The 22,762-nt window shown below is 46.5% G+C and overlaps 1 protein-coding gene across 1 annotated transcript in view; it reads right to left on the bottom strand.

Moving 5' to 3' along the window:
• HELZ2 (helicase with zinc finger 2) overlaps positions 1-22,762 on the bottom strand; it is a 104,466-nt gene that overhangs the window by 19,008 nt on the left and 62,696 nt on the right. The window contains 7 exon segments of the mRNA XM_054979875.1: positions 7,314-7,532; positions 9,603-9,737; positions 11,078-11,273; positions 14,892-15,008; positions 18,043-18,184; positions 19,219-19,428; positions 20,311-20,445. Of these exon segments, the coding sequence (XP_054835850.1) occupies positions 7,314-7,532; positions 9,603-9,737; positions 11,078-11,273; positions 14,892-15,008; positions 18,043-18,184; positions 19,219-19,428; positions 20,311-20,445 (1,154 nt within the window).

Here is a 22,762-nt window from a genome sequence, read left to right as displayed (position 1 = left end):
TTCACTATCCCACACTCGGCCTTGTCTGTCACCCACACTTCGGGAAAGTCCTGAGCCCAGGGGTCTCCTGTGATGGGGGCGAGAGGAAGGGGGGCCTTGAGGGCTGCGCATCGATGGACCGCATTAACAAAGTCTGGGCCTCCCGGGATGCGCCACAGGAGCCCGTTCGCTAAGTCAATGGTCAGTCCCTCGGCACGGAAGAATGGCATGCCCAAAAGTCCATCGTCTTCTCCCCGGTTTGCGCACGCCGAAATCCGGGTGGCCAGGTTCCCAACGGAGAGGGGGATATCCTGCCAGACCGGGGATTCCTGCGTGCCGCCCCCAAAACCGGCGAGCTGCATGGTAGTGGGGGTCTGGGTGCCCTTTGTGACTAAGGTGGGCCGGAGTATATTAAGTGAAGCTCCGGTATCTATGAGGAGGGTGGCAGGCTTCTTCTTTTCCCCGGGAGTCCCGATCCCTGCCTTCACTGTCGGTCTCCCCCATGTGTCCGGCTTTAGTTTAGCAACTATGCCCACGGAGGGAGACTGGGACTCGGGGCAACCCTATTCTGATCCTGCACCCTGATCGGTGGAAGCGGCACTTCCTCTAAAGGGGTTGTTGGGGCTCGGGCGTTCCCGAACCGCAGCTATCGGGGGATTCGAGAAGGGAGGGTCCGGTGGCAAAGGGGGCGCCGACGGAGGTACTGGGGGCTGCTGCTGGTCTTCCCATTCCATGATCGCCTTCATTAGAACGGACGTGGGCTTTCCGTCGAAGAGCTCCATGTTCGCTCCAATGTTTTTGAGGCGCATCCATAGTTCCCAACGGAGGGAGTCCCTGGACTGGGGCGTGCTGCCGCGGTCCCGGTAGCCCTCGTGGTCGCCCTGCGATGCTCCCCAAGCATTAGACTGATCTGGAGGCGGGTAGACCTGATGGTGGTACGGGTGCGATGCTCGCGAGTGAGAAGGGGCTATGGGTGCATCCTGTAGTCGGGGCTCGTGGGGTCCCGGCTGGGAGGAGGAACTGTAACTCGGGGTAGGCGCAAAGGAAACTCCCGGACGGTAGTCCCTCGGTCCTCTTCCCCGGTTAAAGCTACTGCTCCTTCCCCTCAGGATTCCTCCCCTTGCCTCCGGATACGGGCTGCGTCCCTGTGGTCGGTACTGAGAGTGGGGGCCATGATTGGCATAGGTAACTGCACTAATCGGCTCGCTTTCCTTTCTACGCGAGGCCGGGGACTTCACATGGCGGATGGCGCCGGTCTCTCGCAACAGGCCAGCAATGCTCCTGATGCGGGATTCCAGCTCTCCCCATGTAATGCTCCCGGGCTCGACTCCTGCTAGGGCTAGGCGAGTGGTGCTGTTGAGTCCATCTATGACTGCCCTCCTGAATTCTAAGTCGTCGAAGTCCGGCATGTCGCTCAAATCTAAATCTACCTCGTCTGCTAGTTCGGCTAGGAGCTGTTTCCTGGCTAAATATGCCTCTGGATCCTCTCCGGGTTTTTGAGACTCTGCAATATACAGGGCTTTTAAACTCTTGGTGGGCCACAGGAAGGCGCACAACTCTTTCATGGCACCATACTGACTGCGAGTGGCTAGTCTCCTGTTAGAAATGTATGCATTAAGAGAGGTGACTATTTCGGGGCTGGCACAATGGCGAGCCAGCTGAGCTACATCGGAGCCACTGGCGGAGGGTTGGGACATGGTCACGTGAGCAAACCATTGTATAGCTGAGTCTCGGTTCAGGGGTCCCATTCGATCCGCTATGGCTTGGAGCTCATCGGGCCTCCAATTGCGGGTCTCTTTAACTATTCGGTCTGTCTTCCTGCCATCCTCGTCTGTGGAGACAATTTCTTTGGTAGCTATCGGATGGAGGGGCTGTGGAGCTTCCTCGGGCTGGGGCGAAGGAGGTGACCAGTGGTCGGTACTACCTTCGGGGAGGGCCAAGAGGGCTGCGGGATGCACGGCGGAAATTACGGCCTGCTGCATTCCCAGGTGCTGTTTTAGGGCCTCTAGCTCCCTCTTACAAGCGGAGTGGTCTGCTGCGGCTATCTTTGCAACTTTCTGCTCTGCCATGAACTGGGCAGCATGGGTTAATTTTGCAATCTTCTCCTGTCCTTCAATTACTGCGTGCTCAGCCATATCGGCACGAGCGGCGGCTACTTCAGCCTTGTGCTGGGCGTCCTGGAGGGCAGCGGCTAGTCCCTGCTTTTCCAGCATGAAGTTAACGCGTTCGGAACGCCACTCGGCTGCTTTTTCCTCATGTTCCTTCTTTTCTCTCCTTAACTGCTCTATCTCCTGTTCCTGCTCTTCTTGAGCTATCTGTAGCTTATTAATTAGGGACACGCTGTCCTGTAGGGCGGTGAAAAGTGCCCAAGCTCCGTATCTATCTTTCTTACTGGACCTAGGTTTCTCTTTTTCGCAAAAATCTTGGAAGGCGCTTCTGACTATCTGGAGCGGGTCGGGTCCCTTGAAGGAACCGGCTTCCCAAGGGCAATCTCCCTTCTTAACTAGCCACTTCTCCAGGCGGGGCACGGTGGGGGCTGCCCGGTACATTTTTCTTCGTTTTTAGTTTAAGGCTGATCTCGGGGGAGGTTAAAGAGTGGATCAGCGACAACAGGGGTGGGGCGATTAAAGCTGCTCAAGGGTTTTAACAACTTCTTCCTCTCTATGTCCCTTTTGGGAGGTTTATCCTTCCCTCAGGTCCTCAAGGGTTTTTACCAGGGGGTTTTAAGGTTCTACTGTTAGGTTCACAGGGTATTTTAGGGTCCTACACTCGGTTCTTCTCCACCGGGGGAGAAGGAAAAATTCCTATTCCCGTTTCAAGCTTGCCTACAAGCCACGGGACCAGGAAAAGTTTACTGGCTCAGAAGGTGCTCTCAAGCTCTCTAAGCCCAAGAACCAAAAACGCTCAGTGCTCCCAAGCCTCTGCTCAGAAGCCAAAGCTCAGGGGTCTCCCAAGCCTCTACTCGGAAAACCAAAAAGCGTCCCCAAGCCTCTGCTCAGGAACTGCTACTAAGGGGGTCTCCCAAGCCTCTGCTCAGGCAACCCGAAATGCTCCCAAGCCTCTGCTCAGAAGCCAAAATGCTCTCAAGCTCTCTGCCCAAGAACTAAACTCAAAGTGTCCCCAGGCCTCGTGCTCAGAGACAAACGGTTAAATTGTCTCCAAGCCTCGACCAAAAGACTAAATGCGCTCAAGGACTGCCTCTGCAAGTCCCCAAGCAAAAGTGCTCAGGAGTAAAACCACGGTACTCCCAAGCGGAAAAGCGCTCAAGAGTTCTAACAACTCCCAAGCAAAAGTGTGCCCAAGAGTCCCACTGACTCCCAAGCGAGGTGTGCTCACGAGTCTGACTTAAAACTCGCGAGCGGAAAGGCGCCCAAGAGTCTACCTTAAAACTCTCAAGCACGGTGCGGCCGGCTGCCGCGGGGCTTCAGGAACCTGGCTTTAGATTCCCAAAGCTAACTAACCAAACGGACTATCGATCCCTTCACGTTTCCTCCGGAGCGGGGATTGAAGCCTAAGTGCTGGCAGGAACGGGGTTTGGACGGGCTTAGGAGAGACGGGGGAGGGCGGAAGAGAATTTTATATGTGCTGCTTCAGGAGGTATATATAAATCTATAGAGCCTACTTCTGGGATCCCACCCACATAGACGCGTTCAGGCGGCCCGGAAGGTGGCCAGGAACTTCACCAGTTCAGAGGTCCTCACCCACAGTACACCGGTTATAACGGCTGGAGGGCCTCGCGGTGCACCACAAAAGGCAAGTAGTCCAAAGCTGGCTGAAGGAGGAAATGGGGGAAAAGCCAACCCACAAGATAGAAATGCTCACTAGAGCCACACACACTCACACCTTTAATTCCCTGAGCTAAAATTGCGCTCTTTACACTGAGGTCTGGAAAATTTTCCTCTAAGTCAGTTCGCTGAAGACACGCGTGTCGACTCACGTGTATTCACACGAACCGGGTTATGCCCGCATTCTCCACCAGTAAACTGTTACCAGAACTGCTCTTTTATTATAATGGGGAATTAGCTGTAGCAGTCTGTAACTATTAATATTAAGCGAGGATCATAACCTATGTTTACGGAGGTCCCGATCCCAGACACTCTAGTGAAAAAGAGGCAGACAAGGAGTAAGGTCCAAACACGTGTATTGAGTGTAGCGTAAGCCTAGCTTGCACAATCATACAAAGAACATACAAGGTCTAAGAAACATAGAGTAAGAAATATAGAGACGTTCGCATTAGCTGGTTCCCAACGATGATAGGGGGAATACTCACTTATCCTGGAGCGAAGCAGAGACGCAGCAGCGAGGGTGGCCCAATGCCAGCACTGGGACCACAGACGGACAGCAAGGAGGTCTGGATAGGGAATGGCCGAGGCACCGAGTGGTCTGGGAGACCAGCTTAAATACCCCAAAACGTACCCTGGGGCTGGTGCTGTACTTGGTGGTTCTCACAGATTAAAACAAAGGGTCTAATGGGCTACTGAATGGCTTGGATGGGCCACTTTGGTAATCAGATTGTGATAAGTGACACCTCAGGAAGAGGGGACAAAAGAGGGAGGGGGAAATCCGAGTGGGCTGAAAGGATGTTCCAGCGGACAGGGCTTGTCCTGATGTCATCAGCTTTGGAATGCGGAGGTTTCTTTGAGATGCATTCTTTAAGTGCTTGGGATGGTCGGCACTTAGTTCCTTCTCCGGGGCGGCTCCTAAGATATGCAGAGCGGGGCGAGGTACTCTCGCTGCGGACGTGGTGTGCCCGCTTCGCCGAAATGGCTTCTCAAAGCAGTCTCTTCCTCTGGGTCTTCTGGGTGCCTGAGAACATGGATGCCGGCTGGGCATAGCTGGGGCTGGATAGCAGGCTGCCCGGTAGCGAGGGCAAGCTCGGGGACCGGCTCGCGGGAGGCTCCAGACGGGAACTGACCAGGGAGCGCCTAGCCAGGCTCGCTGGAGGTTTCCTCGGCAGGCGCCCGGCTGCTAGCAGCGGCTTGGGCCCATATGAGGCAGGCTTCCATGGAGGCAGGGGGAACAACACTTTAAAACACAGTCCAAAGCAGGGAACAGGCACGGTCCATGGCAGATGGCAATGCAGGCACGGGGAACACAGTCCAAACACACACTGGGAATTCCAGATACAGGTCAGGGCAGGGCTGCCCAGAAAGAGAGTCCTTTGTGCAGTTACCCAAACATGGAGTCAGTAAACTACACAGTCTATTGCAGCAGCAAGGTAATTGACACGCAGACAGGAAACTGACACGTGTATCAGAACACACACGTGCAAAGCAATCTTTGTGCAGCAGTGAAACAGCAACGCAGGAAACTTTAACACAGTTCATAGCAGGCTTCAAAGCAGGGGAGGGGGCCTACTTGGCAACATTAGGGCAACTGGTCTGTCCTCTAGCTCTCTGAGAATCCATCTTTCAGCTAAATCTGCTTTTCATGGGCCAATAAGAAGGTAGGACGGTTTTCTCCCTCTCTCTCTCTCTAAGAGTTTTCTAAAAGGACTTATTAACCTTTACCCTACACATCCAGCTATAGTTCCCCAGTGGAATTTATCCCTAGTTCTATCATGTTTAATGTTGCCCCCTTTTGAAGTGCTACAGTCTTGTTCTCTTGGGCTATTATCATAGAAGACATTCTTTTGATGGCCAGGGCCCCTTTTACACATTTTTACATAGTTTTTCCGCAGAGGGTAGTATTAAGGCCTAGTGTTTCCTTTTTGCTGAAGAATAGAAATGCTGATATACATAATATAATATAATTAGGCAAATAAAAATGCGTGTCAGGAAGTTGGACATTACTAGTACGTCTGTTAGGGCACGGTACTTGTGTTGATGAACATACGACCTACGGTAACCGACTGAGCTGTGTGAAAGGCAAGGAGACGCTAAACAGCTCTAACACAGCAGGCTTAGAAGTCGTAGGTTTGCTGTGCACAGGCAACTTGTGAAACACGGCTCTGAGGAAGGCATCGAAACTCATGCTGGATGTACATAGGTCATGAGTTCATCGACACAAGTTCTGAAGATTATGGAGAGAATATTTTCTGTATGTTGTGTATGATTTTGATTTGTGGTTGTATAACTGCCTGCATATTTTGTATCAGAAAATTAAGCGTTGTTACAAGTAAACTTTGTATTGTCCGTAGCACAGTATCAGCAGGTAGCCTGATCTCATCAGATTGTTGCACCAATATAGATAAAAACACATGACAATAATCAATACTGAGCAATACTAGGCCAAGCACTTGTATTCTAGATGAATTTTCAGACTTTGCATGAACCGTCTGTGTGTTTTTTCTAAGTGTTAGGTAATTCTAACAGGTGTGCTTTAATCTTTTGACAGTTAATTAAAATAGTGGACTTTATCGAGATTAATGTTCCTCTATCAGAGATTCAACCAATGGTGATCTCTCAACTTAACTTTTTCTGACACTTCTGAGATTTATAGTTTTGTTTTGTAAGTTTGAGTATAACGTGATTTTTTACTAATTGGAAGGTTGTACAATAGAAACTATGAATATTCAATGAAGCATCAGACCAATTATCGTTTGTTTGTGCTATCATGTGAATATACCTTAAATATTTGCATATGATGACTTATAAAATTGCAAACTCAGATAGAATGGCAGAGCTCTGATGGAAGAAATCTCTTGAGAGAATTTAGGTGAGAACTTATTTTTACCTATGCATTTCATAGAAACTTTGATTATGTTAAATTTGGAATTTATTAAGAAATGTTAGCAAACTTATTTCTTATTGCCTTTCTGTGTTCTGTTTTTACAGGATTTATATTAATAGCCATTTATATTTTGATTACTTGCTTCATTAAAAAACTAGGGTGTATTTTCAATAAAGTGAAATAAACCCTAGACAGGTGTCTGTGTGTTTGATAAAGAGTTTCAAAGCAATATTGAACCCTTTACTGATAAACAGGTGGTTCAAAGAACTTATCTGTTTGACAGGTCTGAGAACTAATTGCTGAAAGCTTTCCAAGAGAAAAGATACATCTTTCTTTTGGCTAGTAGAAGCTTAGTTTCAGACACGGGCAAAAGCTCATTACAAGATTCTGGAAGCTAAGTCCTAATACTTGAATGTGAGACCCTCCAAGGAAGTCCAGGGTTGCTACACAGAGGCAGGCCATGGCAAACCTCTTCTGTTTGTCTCTTGCTCTGAAAACCCTACAAGGTTGCCGTAAGTTTCTTGCAACTTGACAGCATAAAAAGAATATATCTGTACGGCCATTACAGATACAGAAGGGAGTTAGTCAGCCTGCTGCTGGGCCGGGTACCTTCTCAGCAGAAAGGAGGTCTTTGGATCTTAGCCATCGGCTGGTTTACTCACCACCTGCTCTGCTTCTTCGAGGTTGGCCCTGGAGTTCTCGTTCCCGTCCTCTGTCGAGACCATGAGGCTCTTCTCTTTTCCTTCAATGTGGCCGAAGATTATGGCGCAGCAGTTGTTACCATTGTGGAAGAGAACGCTGGGCTGCCGGACGAGGTCGGGGCCAGTCTTCAGTCTGCCGCCATAAAACGTGATGGATGGGAACCGGCAGATCTCTCTGTGCTAGGGTGAGATAGAGAGAGGGGTTTTCACCTACAGGCATGCTGCAAAGGTGCCTTACAACACACAGCGCGTCCTCGCTCAAGTCCATGATGCCCTACTTCCAAGCATGAAGCAACATTCTGCAAAATTCCTAGGAGGAGATGCCAAGAATCCGGTGCTGAAACTTTTCACATTTGGTGGATTTTCTCACTGAGACTCGAGGTGGATTACACACTTAAGTTAAATAAAATCAATGGCTGGGACATCCAATAAACAACCTATAGGATCTGAACTGCAGAAATTTGAAAACAGATAGAAATCGGATACAGAGCTAAAATAATGCTGAAACTAAGCCTAAGCAATGAAACGTGACACATCAAATGGTGCAGAAATCACCTCCAGCAACAGACAGTACCCAGTAGCATAGTCTACAGTTCCTATCCCTTTACCAAAGCATCTTTCTGAACCATTTTCTTACAGTGCAGCACTTTTACCTGTGTAAAAAAGGTATACAGTTGTGCATAGTTTGAAGACATCCCAGGGGATCTGATACCCTTCTTGTAAGAGATGCCATTAGAACCATACTCCAAAAATTCCACGGGCAAAAGAAAATGATGCACCTCATAAGCAGTTTCTGGAATCAGATTACATTTCTCATGGCAATATTTGGACTGTCGGCTGTCACAGAACGCTGGAGCTCAGAGTTGCCCCAGGGATGGAATTTGCAATCAGCTCCGGAATGTCAAAGGAAGAAACGTCTCCACACACCACATAGCACAAAATCCCCTGCCACAAAACGTGGCAATGGTTTAGAAAGCTTTGAAAATTATTAGAATTTAAGAAGTAGTAATAACAACAACTGCACTTATATACTGCTCTTCTAGAGAAATTAGTGCCTCACCCAGAGCAGTGAACAAGTTAGTGTTATTATTATGCCCACAATACAGCTGGGGAGCTGGGCTGGGAGGAGGGGCTTACCCGAGACCACCTACTGAGCTGGTGGCAGAAGTGGGATTCGAACCAGTAGAGTGCTGATTCGCAGCCAAATGACTTAACCACTGAGCTATAGCAGCTCTTGCAGGCAGGGAAGGAAGAGGTTTGTCTGACAGGACAGATAAATAAAACTTCCATGTATAAGAGCACTCTACCTCTAAATACCAGCTGCTATCAGTGGCAGGGGAGAGAAACAACAGGGAGGGCTATCGTCTTCATACCCTGCTCATTTTAGCTTCCAGAGACACATGGCTGGGTAATGTTGGAGTCAAAACATCCGGGCAAGAAAATGTTGGAAATGTCAAGAATATAGATGGAACTTTTTACCATATGTGGTGGACTTGCAAAAATATATTGGAAGGAAATACATGGAAAAATGGAGAACATATTAAAATTTAAATTCTCTGTGGAAGCTAAGAACATGCTATTAGGAATATTGCCTAACAAACTACCATTTTTTGGAAGAGATACTTGAATATATGGTGACAGTGGATAGAATCATGTACACAGCAAAATGGAAATCAAACGTCAGTCCAAACTTAGAAGAATGGGAAAGTAAACTTTCCAAATATGCAGTAATGGAGAAATTAACAACTTATTTGAGAAATCAGTCATGAAATCTGAGGAGAGATGGAATGTTTGGTGTAGTGGTTAGGAGCGGCAGGACTCTAATCTGGAGAACCGGGTTTGATTCTCTACTCCTCCACTTGAAGCCAGCTGGGGGACCATGGATCAGTCACAGCTCTCTCAGAGCTCTCTCAGCCCCACCCACCTCACAGAGTGATTGTTGTTGTGGGGATAATAATAACATACTTTGTAAACCACTCTGAGTGGGCATTAAGTTGTCCTGAAGGGCGGTATATAAATTAAAAGTTGTTGTTGTTGTTATGCAAACAGGAGACAAATTTAGAATGAGAAACAGTTCAAAAAATTGTACATAAATGCATTGCAATGTAGAAGCAGAATAAAATTTAAATATAACATCTTGAATATAAATGTGTAAGGCAGTAGAAAAAAAATCAGGTCAGATAAACCCTAGGTCTCAGCTATCCAAGCAGTTCTTAGAATTCCCTTCCAGGCAGACAGTCAAGCCCTTACCATGCGATACTGGATGTCTAACATCAAGGCCTGATCTTTGTACCGCTCAAAGAGGGAGGTCTCCAGTCCCAAAGTCTTGCAGTACTCGTTGTGGACAACGGGCCGCAGCTGTTTATGATCCCCCAGCAGGACCACCTGAAAGACAATACACACAGCTCCGCTTCCAGCTTGCCCAAGCTTTTGGAAACCAAGTGCCCCACAAAAATTCTTGGCCATTTGTTGGTCTTTTAACAGAAGCCTGGTTCTTTCCGCTCTCCGAAGAGCAGCCAGCAACAAAAAACATAGCCATAAAAAACAAACAAACTGAAATTAGATGCACGGGGGGTGGGGGGAGTGAACAGAGGGAGTTTTTTCTCCTTTACTCATAGTGCTAGAACTCAGGGGGCAACCAAGGACATTCAGGGCAAAGAAATTGTTCGGTAAAGATGCGAAGATATTTCTTGACCCAACTAGTCATTGAACTGTGGGATTCACCAACAGGGGAGGTAGATAGGTTTGCAAAGGGGGTTAGACAGACTCATGAAGGATAGGTCTGCCAATGGTTACTAGCTGTGATGACTAAAGGGAACCCCTCCACATTCAGAAGCAGTCAGTCTGGAATACCACCGCCAGGAGCTTTCTCTGCTCTCTGAGAGCAGAATCTCACTTGCACGGGAGTTCCACGTGCGCTCTGGGGCTGGCTGCCGTTCCCATTTCACAGAGTAGGAACTGAGGCTGAGGGTGAAGGACTTTGGGATGCTACAACAGGCAGGAGGAGACAGCAGAAAACAAATCGAGGGAATTGGGGAGGTTTCCAGGAAAAGACTTTTTCAAAACAAAGCCTCCCCCAAATCACACAAAAAATCTTCCATGAAAACGACATCGATCCCCGCTTTTCTTTTTTAGTCATGCCCCATGGCTGGGTGAGTCTGTCCATTGGCTGCCTCCTCTTTCTGAACCATTTTGCCAGAATTGGACCAGAATAATACAGCCAGAAAGCCAACAAGGAAGAGCAGGCTGTAGTTTAAGTCTGAGGCAACCTGTCTACTGGGAGAGAGCCCCACGAACAAGCCTTCTTCCTAGGAACTGCATAAGGGAACATCGTTGCATTCCCATACTTCGTGACATCTGCAAACATAGCACCAATCCCTACTCTCATCTCACACCTATTTGCATGGCTAGCAACCCACCCATCGTGCCAAACAGACAGACAACAGTGGCCACGTTGACCAGACCTAGACACAGAACTTCAAGAATGAATGTGGGCATACAAAAGGGAGGAACAAGCAGTGGCTCCCCAAAAGCCGACACCGTTTGGTGGGCATTTTGCTAGTAACGATTTAATGTTTATTATCCCGAAAATCTTTTATCCTGAAAATAAGTATCATGGGATGACATGGCACTAGCCCATAAAAGCTTGTGCTGCAGGACAGTTGAAGTTCAATAACCAGGCCTATGAACCAGTCCAAAAAGCAATTCTTGGTTGGCTAACTCACCTTCTCCACGTTCTTAAAGCTAACGAGTGGGATGAGTGTCTCCGGCTCGGTAGACATGGCGCATTCGTCGACCAGCACCTGCCTGACGCACAAAGTGCTGGTCATGTAGTTGGCACAGGAGGCACAACATGTGCAGAGGATGACGTCGTGGTGCTGCAGCTCATATCTGCGGGCTGCGGCGAGAAGACGTTTGTACCTACAAGGCCACAGCAGAAGTCGCTAAGTTCTAGAGCAGAACTAGGAGAACTACAGCCAGGAGTTCCGCAGTTCGACAACATTCGTTCCAATTTGCATTGTTCTGAGCACAGGGTTGATTTTTCACAATTCTCCCCCCATTGCTATGTATCATTTATTCTATTATTCAGGTTCTAGAATTTAGCAGAAGAAGCAAAACATTACGCAGCACTGGAAAACCTATTTAGCCACCACTCTCCACACGGTAAAATCTGAGAGACATAGCAACTTGCTCTTTTGAGTTTTAAAAAAGAGCAAGCCGAGATTCTCAGGAAACTGAATGTCACTAGTGTGAGTGTGGTGTAGAGATGGAAAGGTCTGGAAAAGGTATAAAGGAACACTCCTCCCCTCCCCACAGCATTTTTCCTCGACCCAAGAAAACTTCATATTGTACAGTGCAGGCCGCCAGTATAGCACATGCAAAGACCTGCAGGGGACACCCCATTTCCCCCTATATCCACCTTCCTACATGATTTTCTTTTTCCTCCTCCTGGCAACCCCTATAGCCTCAACTTTCCCTGCTTCCTTGCAGTAACCAACCTACCTTTTATCTGCCCCCCCCATCATCAGCTATATTTATTATTTAATTTCCATGCCAAGAGCACTCCTGTGCTTTGCCACAGGCTAATTCTGGCCTAAACAAGCTCATTTTAAGCCAAAATCGGCCAGCAATGAGGCATGCACGCATTCCTCCCCGCACCTGTGCAATGACATCACTTCCTGGAAGCGACCTCCTCCTGCTGGGAGGCTAGGGGGACCTGGTAACCCTATCTTGTGTCAGGTTCAGAATGCTTCCCTATATGTTGTAACCTAAGAGACTCCATTTTAATTCTTTTAGTGTTCTGAGTGCTTTCTTCACAGGTGCCAAGATGTTCCCTAGCAGCTATCTCTCTCAAGAGGAATGTTTTGGCTACAGCTTTTCCAGCCCTGGGAAACTTTCACTTTCTCAGCTTCAAAGGGATTGTTTTGAGAACTATGGGGGGAGGCTGGGCCTACTGGGTCTTGATACTTTGTACTGTATTCTGTGCCTCTCATTCGTAACAATACACGTGTACCAGCCCAGATATTGCATCTGGGCCAGTGGACTATAATGGTTGCTTTTTTCAGTAAATCTTTTGAAAACAACGGACTCTTGTCTGATTGCAGAAGGTAGTCTGGATACAACTATTATTTAGCCACAGATCTGACATCTTGCACTCTATCTTAATTATTGTTTTCTTCTGTTTTTACATATATATTTTAGTTTTTGTTTTAATTGTTTTAATGATACGTTTTTATTATGCTTCGTTTCAACTGCTAGCCACCTTGGGGCAGAAAGCAGGTGACATATTTTGCACATGAGAGAAATCAACAGAGGCCTGTACACGTGTGTGGAACAGCCTACCTGAGGAAGTTAGAAAAGCTCCCACTCTTCTGGCCTTCCATGAACGATGCAAAACTGAATTGTTCAAGAGGGCTTTTTGCTCAGATGGGAGGGCTGTAGTGTAAGGAAGTGGCCTCAAGAGACCCATCAGTAAAGGTCATAGATCCAGAGGTGTTAGTCTGTAGTCGCAAAATAGTAAAGAGTCCAGTAGCACACCTTTAAGACTAACCAACTTCACTGTAGCATAAGCTTTCGAGAGCCACAGCTCTCTTCACCAGATGCAACTTTATTGTAGCATAAGCTTTCGAGAACCACAGCTCTCTTTCTCAGATGCATCATCAGACGAGGAGAGCTGTGGTTCTCAAAAGCTTATGCGACAGATGCATCTGACGAAGAGAGCTGTGGTTCTTGAAAGCTTATGCTACAGATGCATCTGACAAAGAGCTGTGGTTCTCAAAAACGTATGCTACAATAAAATTGGTTAGTCTTAAACATGCTACTGGACTCTTTACCATCAGTAAAGGGATAAGGTGGACCACAAACTTTACTACTATTGTTGTAAATATTGAGGGACTATTACTATAAATGTACAGTCAGTTTCAAAGACAGTTCAGTAAACATGTAATAGGGTATACACACGCAAATTTGCAAAGATTTAAAACCAGCAGAAATCCAATACAGAGTTGAAGAAATGCTGAAACAGAGCATAAGCAATTCTAAAACTGACAGATTAAACAACATAGGAACTATCTAGTAGGATCATACTTACAGTAATAGTAGTAGAGTCTACGGTCACTCCCTTATCCCTTACCTAATGCATCCCTTACCTAATGTTTTGGAAGGCTTATTTTTTACTATTTAGGCTAAAATTAAGATTAATTAAGGTAACTCAGTAACAAAAAGAAGATAAAAAAACAGAGAAACGATATTGTTGATATTAAAGCTTGCATAAGTAATGAAGGAAACGGAAGGAGAGCTATTACACAATTAAGTTTTGTTATTATACACGCTGATTGTATCTTTCTATTAGTTTAACCTAATTTCACATGTAAGGCTTTTTAAAGTTTTCATGCACTTTCCATTGTTATATCTTTTCTTTTAAAATAAAATCTCTATATAAAAAAAAGAGAGAAAGAGCTTCCTTATATGACTAAGGTTGCCAGCTCCAGGTTGGGAAATTCCTGGAGATTTTGGAGGTGGAACGTGGAGAGGGCGGGGTTTGGTAAGGGAAGGATCCTCGGCAGGGTATAATGTCATAGAGTCCACCCTCCAAAGCAGCCATTTTCTCCAGGGGAACTGAGCTCTGTGGCCTGGAGAACAGCTGGAATTCAGGGAGATCTCCTACCACCCCCTAGCAGCTGGCAACTCTTACAGCCCTCCTATCTGAGTAAAAAGCTCTCTTGAATAATTCAGTTTGGCATAGTTTGCAATACTGGAGAAAGCTGATAGGAAGAAAATTGATTCATTTGAATTGTGGTGCTGGAGAAGAGTTTTACATATACCATGGACCACCAAAACTGCAAGTAAGTGGGTTCTAGACCAAATCAAGCCTGAATTCTCCCTTGAAGATAAAAATGACAAAAACGAGGGCCATGGATATAGCTAAAACTATAGGAGGAACAGTTGCTGGGTATGACCAAGAAAATCATCGAAGATTCCTTTGCACACTGAAACAGGGCCAGCCAAGACCCACAACTAGATACATCGCAAAGGGAGTCTACAGGTCTAGAATAAAGCAACCTTGGAGCGCAACGTGAAACAATGGAATAACAGTTGTACGGCCTTGTGTAGAGTAGAAGAGCCATCTAACTCATATCATTATATACAATGTATTAAGGCCCAGGTGCAGAGAGTATCCGAGAACGGCAGGAATGTCTAACTTCACAGAAGTCAGAAATAGAATCCACGGATAGATGTATTGGTTGAGAGTCAAAGCTACTGATCTTAATATACTATAAGTTAAGATAATTATTCTCCTACTGCATCTGACGAAGAGAGCTGTGGTTTTCGAAAGCTTATGCTACAATAAAGTTGGTTATTCTTAAAGGTGCTACTGGACTTTCTGTGTTTCTAATCTGAAACCTTTGAGGATGTCACATGGGAAAAAGGCATTCTCCCACAGGAGTGGGAATGCACCTGGCATCTCATTTAAATTGGCTGCTACCTATTCATTTAAATTGGCTGCCAAGCAACAATTCACGCCCATCCAGTACTCACTTCTGAATCTCCTCCTCTGTGATCGCCTCTCTGTTTTTCACACGTGCATCAAACGCGCAGATTTCTGGTCCAAGAGGATTTGTGTGTTGTCGGATCCGATGGTGCAAAGTGATATCCCTGTGCAAAAAGGATTTTTTTTTGAAGTAAAAGACTGAATGCTGACACACGCACAACACGCCTAAAAAGTTGTGTCATAAATTACACCTGCAAACGTAACATGGAGCCCCAATTACTGAAGCCGCTCGCTTTCGTGGCTTTTCCTGCAGCTCTTCTGCATAATTTCACGTCACCTGCACCTACCTTGACAAGGGCAGATCTTATTTAACTATACACACACGCACACATCCACAAGCGCTTTTGTGAATCTGGCAAGTATCGTCTACACACTATAACTCAAGCTATGAAGCTTTCTGTATTATGTACAGAAATGCCGAAACGTGGGGAGGTTTGCAGTCATCACAGAATACACTAACCGTGCAGTCCTATGCGTATCTACTCACTGCATTCAGACCTTACTCAATGAAAACTATCTATCTATATCTATAGATATATATAACATTTTATATAGTTGCCCTGACCTGGTTAGCCCAGGTGAGCCTGATCTCGTCAGATCTCAGAAGCTAAGCAGGGTCGGCCTTGGTTAGTAATTGGATGGGAGACCTCTAATGAGGACCAGGGTTGCAGAGGCAGGCAACGGCAAACCACCTCTATTACTCTCTTGCCTTAAAAACTCCACCAGGGGTCGCCACAAGTCAGCTATGACTTGGGGACACTCTCTACCACTACCATATATAGCTATGCTTGGTTTACAAAAATTTCATCTCTGTGCTTTGGGTTTATGCTTTTTTCCATGTTTTTTGCAACCATACCCTATTGTATCTCTTTCACCAAATGTCCTAATTGTTTTTCATTATTGTACTTGCTCAGTGAATGGCCTCGCTGTTGCTTATATTGTATTTTCACTTGTGCTGTATAATCTGCCTTGGATCTCGGTGAGAAAGCGGATGAATAATAATAGCAGGATTGCGACCAAGCCTTATTTTTTTGAACATTTATTCTTTCCAGCATTGAGTCAAGGTGGGGCAGGAGAAGCTGTCCAGACAGTCAGATCATGCGTAGAAATGTTTGTTTATGTACTGAGCTTTGTTTTGCAGTAAACTGTTTAATATCCATTGCATGCTTGCGCTTTTTCTCTAACGCTTGGTTAGACTTGAACGCCTGGTCAACAGAATTATTTCAGAAGATCCACTGCAAAACAAAGCTCAATGCAAAAGAAACCATGTGGTGTAGTGGTCAGAGCATGTCGGCCTCCTGCTGGGGGGGGGGAGTTTATGCCCCCCCTCAGACTCTGTAAACATCTATGACTGGCCACCTACCCTCAGTTATTTATTTGAGGGGGTAGGGCAAAATGTGCATGGCTGTTTATAATTTATGTGTTCATAATGTTTATATTGCTGCAAAACTTTATTCTATTTATTGTATACTAGTAACAAAGCCCACTGTTGGGGAAAAATAGGGAAGGGCACGGTGGCCAGGCCTGACATTGCCACCCCCCGTGTCCCGATCTGGGCAGAGGGAGGGCAGGGCAGCCGGGCCTGGCATTGCCCCCTCCCCAGCACCCCCATCTGGGCTGGGGAAGGGCAGCAGTGCCAGCAGATTGCAGTGGGGAAGGGCTGGATGGTGGGCCCATCTGTCCTGCTGCCTCCTCGGGCCACATTGAGCAGCTATGGAGCCCAGGAGCGGTGCCTGCCAAGGAGGCAGAAAGGCCCTGGAGCACTCCTGCGTCCCACAGCTGCCTGATGTGGCCCCCATTTGGGGCTGGGGAGCCCAGGAGTGCTGCTTGAGAGGGCAGGAAGCGCCCTTGAGCTCTCCTGCGCTGTACTCCGGGCTGAATCTGGGCAAATTCGGGCAGCTGTGGAGCCAGGGAGCGCTGCTGGGGAGGGGGGGGGTGGAGGAAAGGGCCTGGGAGCGCTCCTGCAGTCCACAGTGGGTGGAATTGGGCCCACTTTGTGCCACAATTGTCCTACTATGGCATGTAGGACTGTGCTGTGCCATCAGGGAGTGTGACCTGGGAGGTGTGTTTCCCATTCCCCTCCATCTGCCTGGCCTCTCAGAAGATGGAGGCCAGGTCTACAAGCCCTGCAACTGCATGGCAGATACATCTGGGCTCTTCAGGTCTGGAGGCCAAGAGCCAAGCCACAAGTGACAAATGACACAGGTTGGACACTTGTTAGCTTCCCTCAAGTTTTGATGGGAAATGTAGGCATCCTGATCTTGCAGCTTGGCTCTCCGACTGCTGTACAACATACTTTTCAACTGTCACTTGTCCAACATTCCGTCAAGCTGCCTACATTTCCCATCAAAACTTGAGGGAAGCCGACAAGTGTCCAACCTGTGTCATTCGTCACTTGTAGTTTGGCCCCCAGTCTCTTCACTTTGCAAAACCATGGTGAGTAGACGTGGCCTCCACAGATCCAAAGGCCTGGTCTACTCATCTTGTAAAACTATGGCAAGAAGACCTGGACTCTGCTGGTTGTGAGGCCAGGTCCATCAGGCTTACAAAGCTATTAGGAGAAAACATGGCCTCCAAGAGAATGGAAGCCAGGTCTACTGGACTTGCAAATTAAGGTAGATAGACCTGGCTTCCATGGGTCAGGAGGCCAGGTCTACTCTGCAGCTCTGGAAGCAAGGTCTACTTGTTTTTTAAAAACGGTTGAGTGGACAGCCACTGCAGGCCAGAGGCCAGGTCTACCTGCCATGGGACATTATGGATGGTAGACCTGGCCTACACCCATCCCCATTCCCCCCAATCAAATCGAAGTTTGGGGATAAAGCTTGGAGGGGGAGCACAGGCCAGCCACGTTCCCCCCCCCCCCGGGCAGCATATGGAGGCTTTGGCAAAGCTTGGGAGGCAGAGCTCAGGCCAGACGGGCATGCCTCTCGCCAGCCCTGGCCCAATTGGAGCTGGCAAGGGCGGAGCTGATCTGAGGGCTCTTCTGAGGCTGCAGAGGCTCACCCTGACTGCGCCTGTGCCAGTGAGTCGTCAGAAACGCGCTTACTGAATTATGTTACAGGATTTTAAAATGTTGTGATCCACTCTGAGCCCGCTTGCGGGCAGAGTGGAATAGAAATAAAATAAATATGTTAATACCTGATTTCTGGCTTGGATTTTAAGTCCCGCGTTGCTTTCCGAGAGATATGCAAGCTACACCCAGGGTAGGGATAATCCATAGTTTCTACACTCTCTCCATATACCCTTAGGGGCCTCAACTCTTTCCTCTTCAACAGCATCTCTGCAGAGAAAGCAAAACATCTTCACTGCCAAAAAAATCCATTGTCTGTTCAAGACCACCACCACCCCCTCGCCTCAAAGGAAAACCTTCCAAGTTCCACAAACAATAATGGCCTTACTGCACATAACAAGCTAAGAACAAGAACCCCTGCCTCTTCAATTTGCTACGGTGTTGGGATGTCAGAGAACGTTCACAAACATTCCAACTGCCATAGTGTGGGGGGAACAGTCAGTCATAGAAGGCTGACAAACAGCTTGTTACTAAAGGAGTGTTCAACTGGGGAAAAGTTAGTTTGAAGAAGAGCCTAGGGACCGGATGGGGTGGTGAGTTAGTGGGAAATGGCAGTTAAGGGCTGAAGAAATGGGAAGAGGGCTACACTGCACATGTCCAAATTGACATTCTGGGACAAAAGAAAAGCCATCAGTAAACTATTTAAAATCCATTGCTTGCTTGTGCTTTTTCACTAACGCTTGGTTCGACTTGAATGCCTGGTCAACAGAATTATTTCAGACGATCCACTGCAAAACAAATCTCAACGCAAAAAAACCTCTATGTGGTGTAGTGGTTAGAGCAGTGATACTCATTCGGTGATTCTGGAGCCACAGGTGGCTTTTCGACATGCCACCTGTGGCTCTTCCAAATACTGTTCCCCAATTTGGCTCCTGCCCCATGTTTCAGGAGGGTGGGCAAGGCCCTTGCCCCGTGGGGCTTGTGGTTGGCAGGTGATCCCAGAGTGTCAGACTAGGAACAGAGAGAGCTGGGTTCAATTCCCCATTCTGTTGTGGAGCTCACTGAGTGACCTCAGGCCAGTCACACTGTCTATCCTACCTAACAGGATTGTCATGCGGATAAAATTGAATGCTGTAAGCCACTTTGGGTCTGCATTTGGAAAAAAGCGGGGTATAAATGAAGCTCTTTAGATGACCTGTTAACCATGACCTACCTCTCAAGGGGTGCTGTGAGCATAAAACAAGGAAAGGAGCTTTGTGCATGCCATGACGAAAGACCTCATCATTGGAGGAAAGAAAACTTACCAGCAACAACGTCAACAGACTTGTTCGAGGGCCCGCAGTACAGAATGTGGTTCCGTGCTTTGTCCGGGTCGTCCAGGGTGAATTCGCTCTCTTTACTCTCCTGGGCGGAGCCTTTCTCTTTGCTCTCCTGGATGGGGTCCTCTTTTCGCTCCTGATTCAGCTGGTGGAACCAGTAAACGATGTGAAAACCGACTACAGTCTTCCCAGTCCCTAGATCGAGGAGGAAAACGTTTTTATTTTATACATTAAACAGGGCAAACAATGGCTATGATAAAATCGGGAAAAACGAAAAGGGATACCCTTGAGGAATGTAAGAACAAGGTACAAAAGGAAAAGAAGGTTTATCGAAGAGAGGGGTATCTTGGGAGTGACAGAAGAATGGCAGAGGTTGTTCTGATACCTTTGCCCAACGGAGCCCCTACAATCAAGCTCTGAGCTTATTCTCCCCATGACACATGGGGAGGCCTTGGCTTCCCCATTCCCTTAGGGACAGGAAGTGAGGCCGGAAGCCTTCGTCCTACCCAGACTGCCTTTGTGACTGTGCCAACTTCGGTACAACAGCATAAAACTGTGGAAAGGATTCCTGCCACACCGCAACCATGCGTCGGACATTGCCATAAGGAATGTTCTTTTTTCTTTCTTTTCTCTTACTTTTTAGCTTGTATTTTGTTTTGTTTTTCCTTTTCTCTTTTTTTTCCTTTTCAATTTTTGTTAGTTTTAATCTTTTTGCTTGAAAAAATTCTTAATAAAAATTTAGTAAGAAAAACAAGAACCCTCCCCCCTAAAATCTCTCACCCGTGCTATGCAATAGGCAAAGTAACATCAGTTGACAACATACGTAAAGATTTGCTCAAAACAGAGTTTGACTGGCAATCAGATGTTTTAATTCCTTTACTTCCTGGTTAAAAAAAAAATCGTATTGTGGGCTCAGGTGGTGTTTTCAAGCTGCAGTTTGCAATACACCCCTATTTCTGATAGACCTTCTTGTACTTCTGCACCGTGTTTTTACAATATAGTCAGACCATAACTGCTCCAGGGTTGATCACCCTACAGACGTTGCTCATCAGTTAGCACAAAAGGACATTATCTCACCTGGTGGCCCTTGGATGAGCGTAAACGGGCAGTTCAGCGCCTCCCAAATGGCATGGTTTTGGCTAGGGTTGAGTCGCCGTAGGCTTCCCGGAAGATCAAAGCTTTTGCGTGTCAAGAGTTTGGATTTCTGAGTTTCTGTATATTGAATAAAACCACAAAGCAACATCTTATTTATTTATTTCCGTCATTTATAGTCCGCCTTTCTCGCTGAGACTCAAGGCGGATTACACAGTATGAGTTTAATACAATCAGTATCAAGTAAGTACATTTCAATACAATACCATAAGGTAAACAGATACAAGTTTAAAAGACATAGCATTAGCCAGGGTCCAAGACAGAGTAGAAAATACTGAAGCGAAACATAATTCTAGGACTCACATTAGACAACATGGAGTGCTGGTTGTACATAGGAGTACAGATTTAAAGCAGCAGATAATATATGAGGCAAAAATGGTGACGAAGTCTATGATCCCCAACTTGTTAGTGAAGCACCTGAGACCCCATCCCTACATTGCAGCCCTCCCATTTGAGTAAAAAGCCTTTTTGAATAGTTCGGGTTTTCATCGTTTATGGAAAGCCAGGAGAGTGGGGGCTCTTCTGACTTCCTCAGGCAGGTCATTCCACAGGGTAGGGGCCACCACAGAGAAAGCCCGTGTATGGGCTGCTGCTGACTTCACCTGTGTGCAGCCTGGTACCTGCTGGAGACCCTATTCAGATGAGCGAATATTGAGACAGGCCCCTAATCGCAAACCCAGATCGGCTTCAGAAACAAGATAATAATCTCAGAATTCAGAGGGAATTGCTTCCATCACTACGCTGAACACTATTATCAGTTAAGTCTGATTAAAGTCACCATGGTTTCATGGCAGCTAAATCTGCATTCAATTTGCACAAGCCTACAATAATCATTCAGATGTGAGAAACATATCGTTTTTCTTTATGCGACTTCTATTGAGGGGCACACCTGAAAGCTTAGAAAAACAAAATGGTATCAAAAATGCTTCCGCTTAGCCGCAGTTAGTTTGGAAGTTGACGTTGTTTCTGCAGACATTGGATCTGGCCACACTGATCCATGCGACAGTAATCGCAAAGCTCGAATACTGTAACAGCCTCAAAATGGGGTTGCTCTTGAAGACAATTTGGAAACTTCCACCAGTACATTTGTTATCAGAGACCATCCACTGGCATCTCATTATGACCCTCTCATAGTCCCTCTATCGGCTGTCTATTTGTTTCCAGGTCCAATTTAAGATGCTGAATGGATTACCAGCACCACCTTGGCAAATGGCAAGAGATCTGGAGCTTGCGGCACCTGGGGAGGATGACGTTCAGATGCGATGTCACTTCGGGGAGACATTCTAGGAATTTCCCCTAATCTCTATGTTAACGATCACAGAGACATGGGGAAACGCCTAGAGCGTCATGGGCAGGCGAATGACAAGCGTAGATGCTGGTGCCTGCCTTTAAAGCCATTCCTAACTTGGATGCCCCAATGCTTGAAGAGCATTCCTATTGTTATAAACCCATATAGCGATTGAAATCGCTGCAACAGGGTTTCCTAATCTCCCCACTCTCAAGAGTACAGTCGGTTGCAGTGTAGTGCAACAACCAACCTTTCAACGAGGCTGTAAAACAACCATTTAAGAAAGTGCAAGGAAGCACAGAGATTGTAGCTGTGGGCTCTAGCTTGTCTGTTTCAATTGCATGGTTTCATGGTTTAACAGGTGATTACTTTTGCACAGTTATGTGCTGTTGTTACCTGTCCTGGACCCTGACTGTGTCTGGAGAAATCTCCCGGTATTGGATTTCTTAACAGTACAATAAATAAGATTTCTGTATATTTTAAATTGTTTTTAAAGGTGCTACAGTGCTACAAGTGCATCAAGAAGACAATCATACATCCTGATCAATAACTTCTCTAACCTGTTCTCATCTCACCCCGTCGGCTTGTTTGCAGCCACCAAACGCTTCGGTCTGAATGAGAGATGAGAACAGGTTAGAGAAGTGATTAAGTGTTTGCCCTTGAAAAAGCACACATGTGCAAAACAGATGTGGCCAACAATCTGTAGGGCGTAAACATCTGTTTGAAGAAGGAAAACAGTATGCCTGGAACGGTTATGTGAAGATCTCTCCTGCACCTTGCACTTTATTTTGGCATCATCTAACTCATCTTTTTCAAGGAAGGGTTGTGCATCAGTTGTGGACCTTAGAGACTGTTGTCCTTGAGAAAAACCCAGAGGCTATTCCATCAGCTATTCCATCAGATATTTCAGCTTATATATTTGTATTTATATGTATTGATTGTACCTATTGATTGTTATTGATTAGGATGTATGATTGTTTTCTGGATGTACTTGTAGCACTGCCGCACCTTTAAAAACAATTTAAAATATACAAAATTCTTATTTATTGTATGGTTAAGAAATCCAGTACCAGGCGTTTTTTGAACAGT

Source organism: Eublepharis macularius, chromosome 5 (genome assembly GCF_028583425.1).
Source record: "Eublepharis macularius isolate TG4126 chromosome 5, MPM_Emac_v1.0, whole genome shotgun sequence".
NCBI lineage: Eukaryota > Metazoa > Chordata > Lepidosauria > Squamata > Eublepharidae > Eublepharis > Eublepharis macularius.
Note: the sequence above shows the minus strand (reverse complement) of the source record. Positions and strands in the feature narration are given on the sequence as shown.